Genomic DNA, 20,954 nt, shown 5'->3' on the forward strand with positions numbered 1-20,954 from the left:
TTAATTGTCTAGGGACTCTGTCCCAGTGATTGAATCCAGGTGGAAAAGACATCATCAGATGCAAAAGTTATGTATTTATCATAATGATAGATCAGTATTGTCTCCTTCCATCTGGCTTAACATTCACTTCCTCCAGCTCCCACCTCTTTGGTCTCTTGACCGTGGAATGACCAAGTCTGGGAGATTCTTCTTCTTCTCTCCTGAATTGGGGTTCTTCATGGTTTTTTTTCCTATGGAATTTGAGCATTGTCAGTTTTGGGTAGCATAGGGTTAAACGCAATCTGAGATAGTCGTGAGGAGAGGGATTATAGGTAGAGGAAGCAGAGATTAAGTCTATGGAATGTGGCTGATTTTGAATCCGAGTCAGACCCGGTAACCTGCAGGTTGAACAGGATGGAAAGAGACAACACAGATCTAGTGTTGCAGCAAGTTGATAACTTTCATTTTTGTTTTGCTTCTGTTTCATGTATTTGTGACATGCTGTATGACAAAGCTGTGTAATAAACACGGAGATGAGTTACTTCCATTACTATTTACTTATATAGATTATAGTTTGTTTTTAACTTGCTAGTGACTTGTACTGTGAATTACAGTAATTTTTATGAGTCCACTTTTATGATCTCGAAATATTGAAATATCGAATTTCAGTGTTTCGAGATGAGAATAACAAAAGACCACTACAGCGAAAAATTAAAAAAACGAACGTCAGTATACTGAAAATGCATAATACGGAATTTTCAGTATACAAAGCTCTGTTTTTTTAATAAACACTCCACCACACAAACAAAACGCAAACGTGACCTTCCTCCCTACACGGTCACAAACAAACACAACACACACACACACCAACAAGACCCAAATAATCTAAGTGTAAGCAGGGGGGCAAGCCCCCCTGCACCTCCCTTGTGGGGGGCTTTGCCCCCTACATACTCCTACTTAAATATATCAACTGTGAGGTCACACTACCACGAACAACACAACAAACTCATCGCTACGTGCCCTACACTTCCATCTCACACTGCCACACATATACCCTCAGTAAACACACATTATACATGTACAAAAAACATTTCCATACACACACACTCACGCACTCACCTACTTACCCCAACCTTTTCCTAAAACTTCTCAAAAAATATAAAAAGACATTCATACCCAAAACCCTAACACACTACAAACCTACCTGCATCTCTGTGCATAGCCACACATTGACCTCCAGAGCACACTATACCTTAAGGAGACAGCACACCACACACAACAGACTGCACCACAAGATTCCGGGTACTGGCTAAGGCTCTTGCCACCCCTATAGTGCATTTTTTAGGCAGTGTTCCAAAGACCAAAATTCCACCATAACAGCTACAAACAAATGCAATCTGAGGGTCATGCTGCTCATTGCTAGAAGTCTAAATCTCAAGATGCACTTGCTCGAAGCTCTCCTCAGAATGGAGAATATCTGTGCTGTAACGGTGACCTTGTTTAAAGAGGGAGAAAGCACCCCTGCGCTCCCAGGCTACAACTCGTTCAATACCTTTTGGCCTCAGAATACGGCCGGAAGCTTCAAAGGCGATGGTGTCGCCATATCCTTAAAGGATACGCACACCTCTAGACTGGTAGCCCAGCACAATGCATCCGAGATACTTCAGGTACAACTCACACTGGGTAAGACAGCGATACAAGTCATAGCTTGCTACAGAACCCCAAACATGTCCTTAGACTCTCACTCCAAGTTCATAAACACCCTGGAATCTGTCAAGGTCCAACCCAATACTCTCATACTGGGTGACTTCAACTACCATTCCATCAATTGGGAAAACTATTAAAGTACCAATGTACAGGCCCAACACTTTCTGGAATTTATCAATTTCAGTGCCCTGGACCAGCTCATTGTGACCCACACTAAAGGAAGCAACATCCTCAACCTGGTTATCACCAACATGGGAGACTGTTGCTCCACACCTATATTCCTCCCTGGTTAAGTCTGACCATAAACTGATCATCATGAAAATCTCCATCTCACCTTCACCCCCCGCTAAGGTGACCACCCTGAAAAACTTCTATAAAGCCAACTTTGGGTCGCTAAAAACAGAGGTGTCTAACTTCTCGGCACCCATGCCAATGGAAAAGCGCTGCATAACTGCAGAATCATACACCAATGCACTGTACAAGCATGTACACAAATGCATTGACCTTGCCATACCAGATAGAACTAAGATGGTCTTCTCCAAAAAATGAAAGCCAATCTGGTGGTCCCCAGCCATCAATAAACTCTACAACAGAAGGAAGAAACTGTTTCAGAAAAAAATGAAGTCACAAGACTGGAAAACCTCCCCCATCAGTCTCAACAAAAAGCTGAGATCCCTTATCAAATCCACTTAAGCCAGTTATGAAGGCAGAATTGCAGCTGACACCAAAAACAACCACAAAGCCTTCTGTAGCTATATCAAAAACCTTAAAGGCTATACCCAGATTTGCTTTGAGCTATTGCACAATGACACCTCCTATACTGAGCCAACAGATATAGCCAACATACTGGCCGACAGATTCATTGCCAACTTTACCCCTCCCTCCCCCTTCAAGGGCCCTATCACAATACTAGAAGAAAGCCTGGTACCCACCATTTCTGCGGCACAGGTAAAAAGCTGCATTGTCCAAAGCCAAGAATACAGTGTCCATGGGACATGATGATATCTTTGGCTGCGTCCTACATGAGCTACAGAATGAACTGGCACCACATCTGTGTGCCCTGTTCAGTCAAAGCCTTACCTCAGGCTGTGTCCCTAATGAATGGCACACTGCTGCAGTCATCTCACTCCATAAAGGGAGCAGCTACAGACCCTGGGAACTATCGCCCCATTAGGCTGACAAGTCTGGTATGGAAAGCTATGGAGCACATCGTCATGGACCTACTTAACAAAGATATAGGCAGTCTCCAAACTCTTGACCCCACACAGTTTGCCTTTGTCAAGGGGAGATCCTGCCTGCTGAACCTGGTTGGCTTCTTCGAGGCAGTCACCAAGGCTGTGGATGAGGGTAAGGCAGTGCATACAACCTACCTTGACCTGGCCAAGGCCTTTGATACCATTCCCACTCAGGTATCATTGATATGCTCACCAAACTAGGCATCAATCCTTACATCACTAGGCAGGTTGCAAATTGGCTCACAGACAGGACCCACAGAGTGAAAGTTGCGGATTCTAAGTCAGATTGTCAACCAGTCCCAAGTAGAGTCCCACAGGGCTCGGTCCTGGGCTTTCTCCTCTTTGGCATCTTCTTCTCAGAAGTCCAGGCCAACACAGAAGGACTTTAGCTGGCCAAGTTTGCTGATGACTGCAAGCTAGGAGTTATCAACTCCCCAAGTGATGCAGACATCCTACAAAAGGTCCTCTCTGAGACCAGTGACTGGTGTCAGAACCATGGCCTGAAGCTTAATGCCAAAAAAATGCGTTGTTCTTCGTGTTTCACTGTTACAGTCATTACATTTGGGTTATCTGCTTGCAGGTAGCCGTCAGTCGGCCTGATTAACAAAGTCTTGGGTCCTGCGTTGGTTGCTGTCCCTTCTTCCATGACGTCAGGTCGTCAGGGGTATAAAACATGCAGCCGACGCCATTACATCAGTCTTTCTTGTTGTGCAGTGCCCAGAGCAGAAGCATTTCGCAAGTTCCGGTCGGCCGACTCCTGAAATTTCCGTTTTCAAGTTTCAGAACCGAAGTCTGCAACTAAAGCTAAGTACCCCATTGGGGAAACTTTTTCTTGCTCCTTATCGATGTTAGTAAAAGTTAATAATTGCATTACTTGTGGAAAGCAAATACTTCATAAAGATTTTCATTCATACTGTATTCCTTGCCTAGGCCCTGACCATGACGTACCTTGCTGTCGGTTTTGTGCTTTATTTAATCAGCGCACTATCCATTGTCGGTATATTTTCGCCTCTAAATATTTCGGTTCTCAGTTTAATTCTCCAGAAATGTCATCGGTTAGCCATCCGACTACCGGGATTCCAAAAAAACGCAAAGATAAAGACAGAGACAGGCCGCCGACGTCCAAAACTGCCGACAACGCTTCTCCTAAGCCAGTCGCCAGTATTCAGTGAGGTGCTTTCGCAGCCCCTGATACCCGCTACGTCTGATTCACAGGCTTCTACTGAGACCCATTTGGAGTCCGGTATGCCGCGAGATGCTTCAGCTATGCAACCCGCGGATGTCTCTACCTTGGATGGTTCCGGAGCCGCTGTGCAGTCATCGGCTTCTGAGGGTGTATTCAGCCCTGAGGACTTGTATATTAAATCGACGCCTCCTTCATTACTTAGGCCTAAATCTCGATCCATGTCTAAAAAACCGACACCCAGGCCACATGCTCAGGCCTCTATGCCTAAAAAACAAATGATGAGAATGGCTGAAGATCTAATAACTCTAATCAGGGGTAACCAACCCCCCCTTCTAAGAGGCCTAGGACTGAAGTTGTTTATGAATCTTCTGACCAGGATTCTGTTTTTTCTGATTCTTCTGATGATCTGGATTTGCCCTTATCTACTTATGAAGATTCTGATGCAGAGGACTCTATTCCCTCTGCTTCCCCTCCTGAGGATTAGGAATTTCCTTCTTCTACCTCAGTATAGGCCTTTAGCTATTCCTCCTGTACTAGACATTGTTGATGATGCTTTCTCGGAATCTAGTTTGGCCCTTGTTTCTCTGCCTCCTGCTCCCAGAAAACCTGACCGATACTACAGGGTCCTTGAGTCCCACAAGTTCCTTTTCAAAATGATCCAGAGACTATTTCACAGGGGCCCAAGGGCATTAAGGCTTCTACTGATAAAAATCCTACCCCTTCTGATAGAGACTCCAGGGCGCTGGATAGATGGGGTAAGAAGGTTTATACTTCTGCAACCTTAGCCATTAGGGCTTTAAACTGCCAGTTTCATATGTTAAAATATCAGCAACATGTTATTGGACTGCTTAAACAGAAAATGATGTTGATTCCTGACTGTGTGGAAAATAAAGAATTACAGTATTTAATGCATTCTGCCGAACAAGTTGGAAAACATACTTTGCAATGTGGTTTTGATTCATTAGAGGCCTCTTGCAGGGCTGCTGTTACTGAGTCTGTGCTCAGAAGGCATGCTCGGCTTAAGGAGCAATCTTTGCCTGATCATGTTAAAGCTAAATTGTTGGATGCTCCTTTAAATCAGGACCGCCTGTTTGGCAACAAGGCTGAGGAAGTTCTTAAAAAGATGGAAGATAAACCTAAATCTATGCAAACTGTTAAAGATGTTTTACAAGTTCAGCCTCCTAGATTTAGTAGGCACTGGCCCTCTAAGAATTGGTCCTTTCCAGCCCCTTCCAGGTCTTCTCAAGCCAAACCCAGACACAGCAAAAACCCCAGGTTTCAGTTCCAGAGGACTCGCAGAACTAAGCAGTGGGGGAGCCTCCACTTCCAAGTCTGGGAATAATAAGACCCCCCTATGGTAAACTGTCTCAGTGACTTCCTTTTAAAATTTCCAAACACTTATCAACTGACTGCCCCTTTGGGGGGAAAGATTGCTCTTCATGCAAAGAATTGGGAACTCATTACCCAGGACAAACGGGTTTTAAATATAGTGTCCCAGGGATACAGATTTCACTTCCACACATTGCCAACACCAAGTGGGTGGCTGGACCTACCCCCAAATCAGTGGGCAGAGGCCCAAAAACGAGTACTTTCTCTCTTAAACATGGGGGCTATTCAACTGGTACCAGAAGAGGAAAAGGGACAAGGTTTCTACTCGAGACTTTTCCTGGTACCCAGAAAAGACGATTCATGGCGTCCTATCCTGGACCTGTCTACTCTAAACACCTTTTTGGGGATTCCAAAATTCAAGATGCTGACTCTTCACCAATTACTTCCTATGCTAAGCAAAGATGCCTGGTTGGCAACACTAGATTTAAAAGAAGCATACCTGCACATCCCAATCAGGGAATCTTGCAGAAGATACCTGTGCTTCAAAGCAGGCAACACGCACTATCAGTTCTCTGCACTTCCCTTTGGCTTATCTACTGCACCCAGGGTATTCACAAAGTGCCTAGCTACAGTTATTGCATTTTGCAGGCAAATAAATATTCAAATATACCAATATCTGGACAATTGTCTAATTCAGGCAGAAAGCCAGGACATACTTTTGAATCATCTGCCATTTGTAAAAAGGGTTCTAAGTTGTCTGGGGTACACCATAAACGAAAAGAAATCACACCTGGTACCCTGTCAAGAAATTATATTCCTTGGAGCAAGCTTGAATACAACTTCCCAGATGGCTTACCTCACGCTAGAAAAGCAAATTCATTTGACAAGTGGCCACAAATACCCTGCTTATCTGCAAGACAAATAATGCAAGCCTTGGGGTTTATGGCCTCCTGCATTCTTCTATTTCCATATGCAAGAATGCATATGAGGAAACTACAGTGGTATCTAAAAAACATATGGTGTCAACGTTCTCAAGACCTAGAAACAATGATTCCTATAATACCTTGCCTAGGCCTAGAGTTCCTTTGGTAGGCAGAGACCTGCCACCAAAACAAGGGACTACCTTTCACACCACCCCTTGCTACCCAAACCCTAACAGCAGATGCATCAGACTGTGCATGGGTGGCTCACCTGGCAGGGAAGTGCATTCAGGGCAAATGGAACCCAAGTCAAATGCACCTGCATTTCTATCAAAAAGAAATGTTAGCTGTACAGAATGCTCTGACAGCCTTCAAAGGACCACATTCTTCCAGGATAACTAATGGTAAAGATGGACAACACCACTGTTATGTGGTACATAAACAAGCAGGGGGGTACACATTCTTACCCCCTTTTCAGACTAGCCATGGCATTGTGGAACACAGCCTTGAGCTGCCAAGTGCACCTACAAGCTCAATTCCTGCCTGGAAAATTAAATGCACCGGCAGACGGACTAAGCAGAAACCTCATGGACCCACACGAGTGGAAACTGGAACCAATGACTTTCAACATGTTGACAAGCAAATGGGGGAGCCCAGATATAGACCTGTTTGCCTCTCCCCAGAACTACCAATTGGACAAATTTTGCACAAGAACTCCCCACAAACAAGCCTGGAAAGTGGATGCTCTGTCCTTCAGCTGGGAAAACCTATCAGTCTATGCCTTCCCCCCTCTGCCTCTGCTCTCCAAAGTACTGCTAAAAATTAAACAGGACAAACCAAGGATGATTTTGATTACTCCAGACTGGCTGCGCCAACACTGGTACCCCCTCCTGCACAGTTTGTCATGTTTATCTCCATGGCACCTGCCTCAGACTCCTTCCCTGCTGTCACAGCAGGAGAACCAGATTCTGCACCCTCATCTTCCAACACTGAACTTTGCAGCCTGGCTAATTACTTAATCTCACCTTTACCATCCCTCAGCAAACCTGTGATGGATATCATTTTAGAGGCAAGGAGGCCTAGTACTAGAAAATTTTATGCTGAAAAATGGAAATGATTCTGTTCCTGGAACCAGTCTCAAGGGATGAACACAGCAGCGCCCAATTTACCTCAGATTTTACAATACTTAACGGAGATGCTTCACATGGGCCTGTCTTTTTCCTACATTAAAATCCACGTCTCAGCCATTTCAACATATTATAACACAGAACCTCCCCTCTTCTCTCATCCACTGCTCGAGCAGTTCGTCAGAGGGGCCAAAAATTTGATACCACCTAGGAGAGCTCCAAACCCAGCCTGGGACCTTAACTTTGTCTTGGAGAAACTTACTCTACCTCTTTTCCAGCCAGCTGCTACTACAGACTTAAAATTTCTTTCTTGGAAAACAGCTTTCCTTTTAGCAATTACTTCAGCTAGAAGGGTATCTGAATTACAGGCCCTTATGGCAGCGGAGTCTTTCATGCGGACAGGGTATCCCTCAGAACAAATCCATCATTCATGCCCAAGGTGGTATCCAGTGTGGTTCTTAATCAGTCCATTCATTTGCCAACCTTCTTTCCCAATCCACAGAATAAAGGGGAACAGATACTGCATTCCTTAGATGTGCACAGACAACTTAGATTCTACTTGGACAGGACTAAACCTCAAAGGAAATCTGGACAACTGCTGGTGGCATTTGCTGCAGGGGCAGAGATTTCTCATTAAAAGAATACAGACTGCAAACCAGGAACAAAAGTTGTAAAGCAAACTCCAAAGAACCAGAACCAATCAGAATATTCAGCCATGAAACTTTTAATAACAGTTGTTAAGCGCTTTCATTAAAAAACTTCATCAGAGCATTCTGAATTAAGTTTTTTAACAAAAGTGCTTAATTGTTGTTAAAGTTTTGTGGTTGAATATTCCTATTGGTTCTGGTCCTTTGTAGTTTGCTTCACAACTTTTGTTCCTGGTTTGTTTTTTATCGTGTTTTTGGAGTTTCAATACAGAGTGCAAGTCACATGTCCTATGCAGACCACCTCGAGGCCTTTTCACCATATTCTATCTCCTACAGGCTTTTGAGGGGAGAGCTATGCCTGGCATATAAGACATTGTCAGACCCCACTGTGATGGACCTCATGCATGTCCGCAAAACAGACAGCACCATAATCACCCATTCTAAAGACTTGAACCTTGCCTGTGATGTAAATAGGACCTGCTGGCAAGACAGGTATGTATACCAGAGATTACCTTGTCTCTGGAACGGGCTCCCCATCAATGTGAATTAGACTTGTTCCCTAACCCAATTCAAGTGTAACTTGGACATTTGGAATGAGAACAGGAAATTCATCCCTAGTTTGGCACCTATTTTTCTAATGGACGCAGGCAGCCTGTAAATGGTTCATCTGTCAGACCCCTGCTTACAAATATTTCACATCCCAAGCCCCTGCCTACACTTATCAAGGGTATCAGAAATTGTCAGAGATTTGGGATTTGGACTGCATGGCTAGACTTAAAAAGGCCCTTGTGGTCATTAGCGTAATAATCAGCAATGAACCTGTGAACATAGTTTTGGGTCATCCCCTCCCCTTATGGAATTGGTGATCAAGAATGATGTCACTTTAGCCAGGAATCACCTATACTTGGCTTCTGTGGCCCTAAAGAAAGTGAATATATTTTATAGTAAGCCCAAGATGAATGCAATGTCTCCCTTATCTGCCGTCCATGCGCTGACTGCTTTATGATACCTTTCATACAGTACAGTATAAGACCCAGAGACCACTACTGTTTGCTGTCCTGCTGCCAGACAGTGAATTTAAAACTTTGATCAAGTGTTATTCTTCGGCATTGGTGCTTAGAACTCCTATTTGGCCCCTTTCTCCTTTTTATGTTAACAGTTTTTCAAGGTGGATCAGGTCCTGTAAAATGATTGCTGACTACCCACGATCTGGGCTCAAAGAAGAGGTTTTGAGGCATGATGGATACTTTAAATTGATTTGCCATATGGACTGCTGCTGATCTGATTGCGTTGATGCTGTGACCAGGGTTGCTGGGACTGGGATGTTTGCACAGGATTGTGTGTGTGAGAGCAAAACAGTCACTCAAGGAGTTAAGAAACAGCATTTTGGATGCCTGCCCCAGTTGTGACATTTGTCTTTGGGCAGGATTTTCAAGACAGTAGTTTATGACCTGTTGAAGGGGGGAGACAAGCCGTCACCATTTTGGAGGACCTTTATGATTCCCCTGGGTTTCTCTTCAAGGCCAAGCTAGCCCCCAGATTAGGAGGAAGTCCCTCCATTGTCAGAGGAAGGCTCTTAAATGTCACACATTGATGGCTCTCCTCCTTGAGCTGGCTAAAGTCCACAAGGGGACAGCCATGCCAGCTGAGTGGCAGCAGTCTTAACTACAGCCTGCATTGTTTGGAAGGAGACTGTTGTCAAGTTTCACTCCAGTCTGACAATCACCTGAGACAAGGAACTTCTCTGATAAGAGGACAGACCATTTTTTCAGAACTCTTTGAGACAGGCCTAAACTCTACTGGCAAAAGGAGCCATATTTAGAATAGAGTTGGTAGTTATTCTCTTTCCTTTCCTGGTTCTGAAGAAGAGGATGGGCAGTGTATATCTAATTTTGGACCTTGGCAAATACACCCAGCACATATTCAGTACATCCCCTTTTAGATGGTTTCTCTCTAGGTGGTCATGCCTCTGCTGCCACAGGGTGTCTCTTCTTTCAGTGGGCAGGGTGTATGTCTTCTGGCATTTGAGTGTATGGGATCCACATAGGAGAGTCCTCTGTTTTGTTCTAGGTGAGTGTGTTTCCATTTGGTTTCCTTCAGTGCCCAGAGTATTTAGAAAAGTATTAGCAGTGATGCCCAGAGCCTCACTGGAGAAGGCTTTAATACATTACCAGGGGGTAGGGTGGTGGCTCTTGCTTTCCCCAGCCTACATACACCTGCTTCATATTATGTATGTGAACCAGCTTACAATACAGATATACCTTCCTCACTGGACGTGCTTGCCCTGCCTTACGTACACTGACTTCGTCTTATATAATGTGAATGTGGTTTGATTTTGAGCTCTGTGTATTGAGACAAGTGCAAATGTTTGAACATAAATGGAGGCATATTGGTCTCTTTGATCTTAGGTTCATTCTTGATGATAGCTGTGCTGTCAATCAGAGCTCTCTCATAAAATAGAAATGTTGCTTTCTGAAGCAATCTCTGATGCATCAACTTAATGTATTTTGATTAGGCAAGAGGCTGAATAAACCAGTCTGTTTGTCCTCGTGTTGATAGCTTTCTATGTAAAAATATGATTTAGTTATTAAATTCCATGCAGCTAAGTTGGCATTGTTGAGGGCACCTTCATTTTCTGTGATAAGCTAAAAGTCGTACCTAGTACTTGCAGGAATACTTTGGCTTGGACTTTCAGTTTCAGATAAACTATATTGAGCTGCCTGGTACCATGCCCAACAAAACCAACAGATGCTTTCTTGACATGCTGGTCCTAGTGATTTATCAGACTGTCTTTTATTTATTTTATTTATTTATTGTCATGTGTTAACCGGGTTAGTCCAACTGAATCAGCGGCCCATTTTCAATACAATATCACAGAAGTATCACAATAGTTACATTGATAATGACAGATTCAAGTAGTTATACATTGAAAAATTGGAACCACTTTTTTATACAGTTTTGTTCAAGATGCAGAAAAATCCGGTACATTCTTCTTCATTGGGTGCTATTTTCTTCTGTCTCCATATAGTAGGCTTTGCTTTACCCCATTCTTTATAAATTATAACTTGGATGTTGATATTTTTCCTTTTCTAGGTGAAGTTATTGAGAGGGCTGTTTTTCACAGGAGTGCAGTGTTCATGATTCATTCCAGTCAGGCTTCTGCACTAGCCATAGTACTGTGGTGTCCGTAATGCTCAAGTCTTGAATGATAACGTTATGACAAGGGGACCTGTGGTATTCTGTTTAATCCCTTTTGACCTATTTTCTGCATTTTGCACTGTAGATTTTGACATTTCTTGTCTTCTTCAAGGAGTTGCTGTGAATCAGTGGGTACTGTTTTAAACTTGTTTGACTCCCACTTTTCAGGGCGTACTGGGATATTGCTTGGGATCAGCTCATCACAGTATCTTATTTCTTTGTTATGGAATTTTCTCTTTTTCTGTGAGGGTATGGTAGTCTGTAAGCTGCAGAATAACTTTAAAGGAGAGCAGTGGTTGTCAGCATTCATTAGTTCTGTTTTTATTTATTTATTTATTTTTATTGTTTTACATAATTCCAGGACTTGCCATCATGGATGTTGGAATTACAGTAAGGAGCCATTGAGGAAGTTCACAATTTAGGTCTTCAGTATAATGAACTAGTCTCAAAAACAGCAGAACATTAATGCACTCACAGATTCTAAATGTAAACACTTCTGAGCGTCCACAGAGTTGCATTTCCTAAACTAAAAAAACACAGCAAATTATGTAACTACTCGAAAAAGACTCCAGGCAAGGTTCACCAAAGGTACATCCACAGTTTATCCACCAAAAATCAATGAAGAATCAAGACAGGTTAATACAATCAAAGTTTCCTAAACTAAGCTTGTATAACACCTTTTACTAAGCTTTGTAAGAAGAGGAATGTCTTCAGGGCAACATAGATGAATGAAGAATATAGAAAGAAATATGTTTAAAGAGCAATCACATTTGCTTTCTTTGACTATTTCAGGTAAAACAGTTGTCTTTTTACATGTAATAAATTGCAGTGATATTAATCGCAATGAAATTTTTTACACAGGTGCACTTTTGAAGGCAGAAGAGACTTTTCCACCTTTGGGTTATTTTCAATGTTATTTATAGCTGAGGCAATTGCCGGTGTCCTCAGTGCCCGTTTCATTTAATGGGCAAGAGAGAGGAAGTGTGTTAATCTTGTCAGTGTCTCTTCTAATTTTTTGTTTATTTTCAATGTTTTTTTTCAGGCAGCAGTTCTGGAACAGCAGTTCGCACCCCTTCTTTGATGTTATCCACTGGATTTTAAGCTGCACTGTATGGTAAAAAAGGGAAAAAGTGAGCCGTGAACATGGTAAAATGCAAAGAACACCCATCTTCCCTATAAGAGTGACCGACATACAGAGAAACAGAAGTGTCCGGTCCTGAGAGAACTGGGGATACAGAAGGGTGAAAGCTTGCAAGGAAACTGTAGAATGAAAAGTTCCACATCTTCATTAATGGAGGATGAAGAGAAATGCTGAAAACATCAACAGTTTCCCTGGTGACAGGTGGAAAAACTTAAGGGAAACGTACTGGTCTTGAAACAGTAAAATGAAAACACAGCTGGTGTAATTCCTGTACAGATAGAGCAGAGAACCCAAAACACTACAGCCCTTTCCTGTATTACTCCTTCCTTTTGGGTTCCTGTTTTAGTTCTGACCAGTTATTTGCCTCCACTAGTGTTACACTACTGGGGAGAAAGAAGGATGAATGCTGTTGGGGACATTATTTATGTAGTTTTTGTAAACAAAAAAAGAAAAAAGTCTGCAAATAAGACTTTAGTAGAAAGAAGGTGCTCGAATGGGGGATTGTTATCTGTCATTTTTTTGGTCAACTCATTGACTTAGGGTTGTATTCAGAACCCACCTCATTGCTTTCCATCCATTCAGATTGACTTCTTTCCTTTTTGGTCTCTTGTCTGCTGACTTTCTTTACAGCTGCATGCATTTTGCTTGTTTTTATTCTCTTTGTTTAAGACTGACAAAGGTTGGCCATAGTGCCGTGTCAGAAATGGGGCTTTGCCTGCCAGCACTGATGTTATATGGAATGATGCAGGTTTTGTCTCCCCTCTGTTCTTCAGGTATTCTGAAAGACATTTTCTTATTATTGAATTGGACCTGAAGAGCTATTGGAGATTCTATCTGTATAAACCATCTGTTAGGTTTGAATTGTGAGCCCCCCCCCCCCAAAGACACACAGCTACAGTCTAGATTCATTTTGCAATACTGTGATTAAGCTGCTCTTCCATTCAGGTCTTTCCAAGTTAAGAGTTTAATGTAAACTATTTTCATTGAGGGGAAATAGTGTGGTTTCCTGTCTGGTCTGTATCAGCTGGGATTCATGTTATAACTGTTTACTTTATTAATGTCCCCAGTTTGCTTGATGTGCACCTGCCTTCCTGCTTGTGTTTCTTTAACTCTAGTACACAAATCTCTTTTGTCAAAGAAGTTTGCAACATCACTCCAGTGTTGTATATACTGCTGCCATTAAGGCTGGTGTGCTTTTCTGAATGTTGTTGACTAGTCTTTCTTGTACACAAGTCACACCCCTTTTTCTGATGGTATATGAAGTCTGACTTCATTTTACCCTTCACTTTTGTTTCAGTCAGCAGTTTCTTTGTCTGAAGCAGGTCATTCATTTATTCATTCCCTTTTAATGTGCATTTAGCCGGGATATGTTGCACCTTCTGCCGTTTGTACACAGTGTAATCTCATATATAAATACCGTCATTCCTGTTTGTACAGTTTGGTTCTGTGTATAAATTTGCACCTTCGTCTTTGTCTGTGTATAGTTTGCTTATGTATATAAGTCATACCCCAATTCCCCATCAGCATATAATTATCTTGGCTTTGTATATATTGTAATATTCTTTAATATACACTCATTATGTTTTATGCTAGTACACAATTCACTCCATCTCTAGTCTTTTTTTTTCTGGTTTCATAATTCACATGTTAAGCTGCCTTTTTATATTCTGTTTTTTTATGTATGTATAAGATTCCCATGTTTGAGTTTCATGTTCTTTTTACTCATGTCTCAGTTTAACTCTTTTGCATCTTGTGTGTAAGTTGCAAAATCAGTGGCAAAATCCTGTTGATCTTCACACAGTGGTAGTAGCACTATTGTGTACCATAGTGGCACCCTGTGTGTGTGAGGGCAAAAGTCAGGAAACAGTAACCAGAGGAGGCAACACCAAGTATTCAGTAATATGTAGCATGTATTGTGTAGTGGGACTGCTTAGTCTGAGACCAGGGGAGAACATGTAGACCCTCAAAGGGAAGAGGATATGGGGGGGGGGGTTGTATGACATGTGGTGCATGCTAGTACCACTGCATCTACACGCCACGTTATGCCACTGAATGCTGACACCTCAGGGATAGAATGTGTGGCAGAAATAAAGTGCTGAGTAGCAGAGCTGGCTGTCTACTCCAGTGTTGTCTTGTAGTATTATGTAACCAGTTTGTTTGTGAGAAGGCCAGCGGTGCTTAGTTCCTGGTAGAAGAGAGTCTTTAAGGAAACAGCTCAGTGGAAAATGATGCAACTGTTAGGCTGGCCAACAGACATGGAGATGTTTTCTGCAGCTGCGCAGGAATAGCTAGGGCCAGCAATTCTGACCTGATAAGTCTAAAAATCACTGTAGTACTTCAAAGCAGTGGGCATTAGAAATCTTGTCAAACTGTTAATGTTTGGAAGCAGGACTATGAAAAAATATATATTTTGTGGTGCATATTATTTTAGCTGTCAGAACTTCACTTTTCTTTTAGAGTTGCCTTATACTGCAGATGCCACATTTTTAATTGGTTTTAAATTTATATTCAAAATGCTGACATTTTTATTTTCCTTTTTGAGTAGATGAAGACTTTTAGTTTCTCATTATAAAAAGCAGTGTTGTTTCTTTTATAAGCTGAGTAAGATAGTATAACTGCTTGGTAAGCAGAACCAGAAGTATCACCAGGTGTTTTTCAGAAAATGCGTTTTAGGTTTTAATCCTAGTAATATCTTAGTTTTCCCACATCCTCTTAATATCTACATAAAATTTTTGAATTCCATGCCTCATAGTCTGTGTTGGTTATAGCACAGTTGCACATTTAGGGTGGTATCTACCACCTGTTTATATGTTTCATGAAGTTGGGGACCAGCAATGAGAAGGTACTGTAAGGACCATGAAATAAGTTATTGTCTTAATTTTAGCTATTGCCAAATAAACAGTAGAAATTCCAGTGCTGTGATATTTATTAAAAAAAAAATCCCCTTTCTCTTGAGCCTGACTGTACTTTATCGTCCAGCATTATCACAAAACTTACTTTTGTGAACTTATTGCTTATCCTTTACTAAAGTTGTACCATATAGGTCACTGTCATGCTAAGTGTACCTGAGTTTTTGTCCCTAAATTTGCATTTTTGCCAGTGGAAAATGTTTGATCCCTGCAGCTGCTAACACACCACTCATTAACGTGGCCAACCTTGCTGGCCTTCCCTTTTTGATGAAGGAATGTTTATTCTTGGTTTGACAGTCCTGTGCTTGAATGGCCCCCAGAAGGACAGCTTCCACATTTAAGGGTACCTTATGTATGAGACGTTATCCAGTACAGCACTGCTACCTGATCTACATGACTCGTAGACGTTCATCATTTTTGGAAAAGCCTGCCAGAGTCCCCTTTGTTTTTAGACTTTCAAGCATTTTCATTGTTTTAATAGTATATGTGTGCTTTACTGGCCTTTCTGCATATGGAGCTAAAGACATTTGACTACACCTTCTGCCTCAAAGCCTATTCAGACTGGGCAGTTATGCAGGTACAGTTGCAATTCTGTCCCATTACTTGTGTAACTATTTCCATATTGTGCAGTACTATTTGCATGTTTTTAATTTTTTAATTTGAAATTAATTTTGGTAATATACTATGATGTCAGAACCATCTGTTAATTTGGCAGCCACATACAGTAGCAATGAAGTCCCTTGAACTGTGCATAAAAGTGACAAGCAAACTAGAGACTGCCTTCAGCTGATAGTGAACCCATATGGTTTTACACAAGACTTTTTTGTGTTGATGGTGCAGTATTTTCTCTTGGAGTAAATTGTAGTCTTTTTAGTGTACTGTACATACAGATCTTGTGTCTGTTTGGACATGTTCCTTAATTGCACAGTAAATAATTAAGAGAGAAAAGAGCACAGCTTCAGTCTGATAGAATGTAAGACATTACCTGAAAGGTAGGTTGTCATGTCAGTAGTGTGCATGTGCCGTGCATACTGTTGACATGGCAACAATGTGCCTGTACCATGTGTGCTTGTGGTGCTGAAACTGGGAAGTGCACTGCAAACATAGCTACGTGTTTCAGCGTAGTAGCATTTCATTTTAGAAATTACATTACTTACAATCCCATTGTAATATTTTGGGGAAAATGTAGCACACTATGATTTTACTGTGTTGTTTATGCAAAACATACCTCGGGTGTCTTGCTAGCTTGATGGCTTTTACTGAAGCAGAGAATTCCATTCATACATGCAGATGGGTATTGTCAGTGTAATTTGCTCCATGATTCCTGTACCCAAACCTGACTGGATAATGTCTTCACATCCCCATATTGGATTGTACATTGTATCATCTGGTGTGCTTCTTATGCTTGTACATATGTACTACATTTGATTTCTTCTGGCTTTCTAATATGTGTTGTATGAAAATCACTCTGTTAGCAGTCTGAGCAGAGGAAGCTTTGTGTAGTTCACCTCTTGTCTCTTCTGATGGCATAATATTGTTTCATCTGCAAGCCATTTCCTTTCCCCTTCTCGCTAATTTACCCTGTCAACACAGGCATTGTTTTTGTTTGTATCAAGTTCTTATTTATACATTACAATTATTTATTAACATACACTACTAATATGAATGATGTAGCATATAGCATAAGCTCATAAATGACTTGCTGTTGGTTGTTCCTTTCATTCTAAAAAAAAATACACTACTGTAGTCGTATGCAAACTCTACCGTTACTTTGCTGGTGCACTTGTCTCCTCAGCTGCACTGCTGCCTTTTCGTTATTTATCGAATCAGCTAGCTTGACATGTCTTGTCTCTTGTTGGTTTTGGTACTATTTGAGTGTGAAACCACAAGTGCCAGGTTTATAAAAGGATTATCTAGGTGGAATTCCAGTGTTTCTAGTTCCATTCATAAGAATCATTTCTTTTACTAAGAGTTCCAGAACATGGCTTTAGGGATTCTAATTCATGCACCGGTCCATAAGCAGATAACTTGATTGACTGCAACTATTCTGTTCAGTTGTCACATGTGGCTTGGTTTGATGCTGTTGTGGAAAGGAAAAGGCTACATTTGATTAGAGACTGGATTATTACCATTGGCCTCAGATCCATTGAAGGCAAAGTAACAGTAGTTCAGGCTTGCTAAAGAGAATTATCATTTCTGAGTGAAATTTTCTCCTGACTGAACTCCCTTGTGGGTCTGTGCAAATAAGACACCAATGAATTTCAGATTCATTTTGTTTTGTAGTGGGGTTAATGTTCTCTCCCTATCCCCATTTACCAAGCCATAGGATATTCATAGTGGCCTACACATCAGATATGTGTAGTCTTTCTTACTTAAACATCTGGTATGAGAGGGCTTTACCCACACATTCATTTTTTTTTAAATGTAATTGGAAATGTGTGGAAAAGAGCCCCTGAGAATGAAAATGACAAACCCTGCCTTTGTTCTGGCTGTTCCCTTAGTGAGTAGTCTGGTTGATGCATAGAATATTTACAGCCTTAGCATGCATAATTGATATGCTTCATAATTTCAGAAGCATTCCGTTGGGAACAGACACCTGGATTTCTTAACCGAACGTGGAATGCCATCTGGTGAAGTCCCATAAGGAATGTGAAACTAACATTTACCCTGCCAAATCAGTATGTACCAGTGCAAGGAATATGAAGTGTAAAGACATCTGCGATGCACCTTAATATGTCCTTGTGTGTCAAGCTGCAAGTGAGGTGTTTAAACTGTAGTAAAAAAAAGATATGGTAAAAAAATTAGTTTTCCTTGGATAAAAAGCAACAACCTTCTGCACTCCCTAAAACCAGTTAAAATCTTCTTACCCAGTCTATCTTGGCACCTTCCTCACAGCTCCTCTGGTTGATCACAGGTGCTCTTTTATTTTCTGGCATGAAAATGAAACTGTGTACACTAAACTATTTAAAAAGAAATCAACCCTGTAAAAGCTGGAAATAAAAGATTTTTTTATGTTTTTATTTTTCCATTTTTGTGAAATAGTCTGCCTGAGATTTTTGTTACTTTGTTCTGCTGTATTATATATGTATTATCCTCAACAGAAACCTGTACAATTTTGAGCTGTTATTAAATGAAAGTTTTATGAAGTAAATATCTTCAATTAAACACATTTAGAAAAAGAGTGTTCATGCTTGTGTTGTTTTCTGTTTCATCATTTTAGTGCTCGAGATCAAAGTGGTTTCACTTTGATGATTGATGATTTTGTAAAAAAAAAAAAAAAAAAAAAAAAAAACAGTTACTGAAGGCAAAAAATAACACTGCTGTATTTAAAAGGGGATTCAGTTTTATACCTACCAGGAGGGGCAGTTTGGCTGATACCACTTTAGATATAAAATTATTCACGAGGAAGTTAAACTTAGAAGTTATGTTTAACGAGGTCACTCGTATGGAAAATAGGGATAGTTTGAGAAAGAAGAGTATTTTTAACCCTCCCCTTCACCCAGAATTGAACAACTTTGAGACCATTGTATGTAATGAGGTGAGAACACATTTTAAGACCAAGAGACGGTACAGGAGTAGTTTGACAAGTAGTGAGAAAGAAATTATGTTACAGTTGAGTAAGAATAAGGATGTACGGATTATGAAACCGGACAAAGGGGGAATTTAGCCAAAATGATTGACATTTTAAACTCAGAGGGGAGATAATACCTAGTTTCCCGAAATGAGGTGAATATAGCCTACCATAAGATTGACATAGTATTGGAAGACAATTTATTACAAGCAGTTATTAACAAGCAATTATTTGATTTCCTAAAGGTTGCTAAGCCCTATATTCTTGCAATTTTTGGAATCCCGAAGGTTCATAACCTGTTAGATCCCTCATTCAGACCAATTGTAACTTCAGCATGTTCTAAGATCCAACCATTGGCTGTGTTTGTAGATAAGAAACTTAAAGCCTTCTATGAATTTTACCCCCACATTCTGATTAATTCATGGGATTTTTTAACAAAAATAAGGCAAATTGATTTTGATAACTTTTATTTTGTGACTATAGACGTTAAGGACCTCTTTTCAGTAAGGGTCTTCAGTGGTTTGAGGAGATGTTAGGGGACTTAGGTTTTTGAATCAAAATGATTTCAGGATGGTGTTATAAAACATGGAATTAGTGTTGAAAAATAGTATTCCCCTTGAAAATAAATAAAATTATCATCAATTTGATGGTGTGGCTATGGGCGCAGCATGCAGGCCCATTTTTGCCACATTGTTTTATTATATTGGGAAAACATTTTGTATTTGATTCGGAATATTATCAAATTAGAGCATACTACCATTTTCTGGATGACATTTTTTTATTTTGGTGCCGTCCCTTAAATTTGATTGATCCCTTTTTGGGATATATCAGTAACATGATCAAACTTTTTTTTTTTACTCATGATATAGGTACTAATGAGGTACACTTTTTAGATGTTGCACTACATAAGGATAATGTGAATAAGAGATACATATCCAATTTATTTAGAAAGGAATGATTCTCAAACTCGTATTAATATTACAAGAGTAATCATCCCTTCTCACAAAGGAAAAAACAGTCAAGGGACAGATGGTACCAGCAGCTCGTATGACTTCAGTTTGAGAAGATCTTGAGAAGGAATTGGATTATATAGTAGGGCTTTTCTTAGAGAGAGGATACCCTAGTACCTTGGTAAAACCCTTGAAAAATGAAGTAAATATAGTCCCCTTCTAAGTAATGTTTTTTTCTGTTGATGCTAACAATGAAAATGGAGGTAATGATGGGAAACTTTTTAAACTGAGAATCTAAGGAGAACCTAGCAAATGCTCTCTACTTAGTAACATCCTATAGTCAGGATATAGGAAAAATCCAGAACATTCTTTTAAAAAATTGGAAGTTATTTTTGAGTATGCCCAACAAGTTGAGTGTATTTCCGAGACCTTTGAAATTTAGTTTTAGAAGGAGCTTTAACCTGAAAGATATTTTTGAAAAAGGAAAGTCCTACCAGCAAGAAGGGGTAGGGAGTTTAAACAAACTTTTAAATGTAGAATGTGTCCCCAATGCCCTTTTATGGCAAGCTGAGGTAGATTAGACAACCCTAAAATGAGGTTATGCCCAGTACGTTACTTCAGTTGATCCACCAGATGGGTGGCTTATTTAGCCTATTGTTTGGTGTGTTCATTTTATGTGGGGAAAAACTGAACGTACCCTCAGACAGAGTGTGTACAAGCACACGTATGAGGATAAATAGGAAAAGGGAAACCAATGCCCTTTATAGACACTGTATCAAATGCCCTATGACAGATTTTAAGTTTTGGATACTTGAATGGGTGATGCAACAAGAAAGGGATGGGAACTGGGAGTCCAGGTTAGAATTTGGAGAATTAATTTGGCAATTGTGGTTAGACGCATGTATTCCTCCTGGGCTGAATGACCATATTTCATTAGTCCCAGCCCTTTAAGAACGAGTAGGCTGTAAAGTTCTTTCTATGTATTTTCAAATAGAATTTTATACATTAAACAATTTTGTGTGTACACACACATATTGGATAAGGGATATGTATTG

The 20,954-nt window shown here is 40.6% G+C and overlaps 1 protein-coding gene across 7 annotated transcripts in view; it reads left to right on the forward strand.

Moving 5' to 3' along the window:
- Positions 1-18,559, forward strand: part of ARHGEF11 (Rho guanine nucleotide exchange factor 11) — a 4,318,379-nt gene extending 4,299,820 nt beyond the window's left edge. For all 7 annotated transcript variants that reach the window (XM_044059024.1, XM_044059020.1, XM_044059026.1 and 4 more), the window contains one exon: positions 12,371-18,559. In XM_044059024.1, the coding sequence (XP_043914959.1) occupies positions 12,371-12,429 (59 nt within the window). In that variant the 3' untranslated portion in view covers positions 12,430-18,559. The remainder of the gene's footprint in view (positions 1-12,370) is intronic.
- Positions 18,560-20,954: the final 2,395 nt, after the last annotated feature.

The sequence above is a fragment of the Protopterus annectens genome, chromosome 17.part0, assembly GCF_019279795.1.
Source record: "Protopterus annectens isolate FY-2018-M chromosome 17.part0, PAN1.0, whole genome shotgun sequence".
Lineage (NCBI taxonomy): Eukaryota > Metazoa > Chordata > Ceratodontiformes > Protopteridae > Protopterus > Protopterus annectens.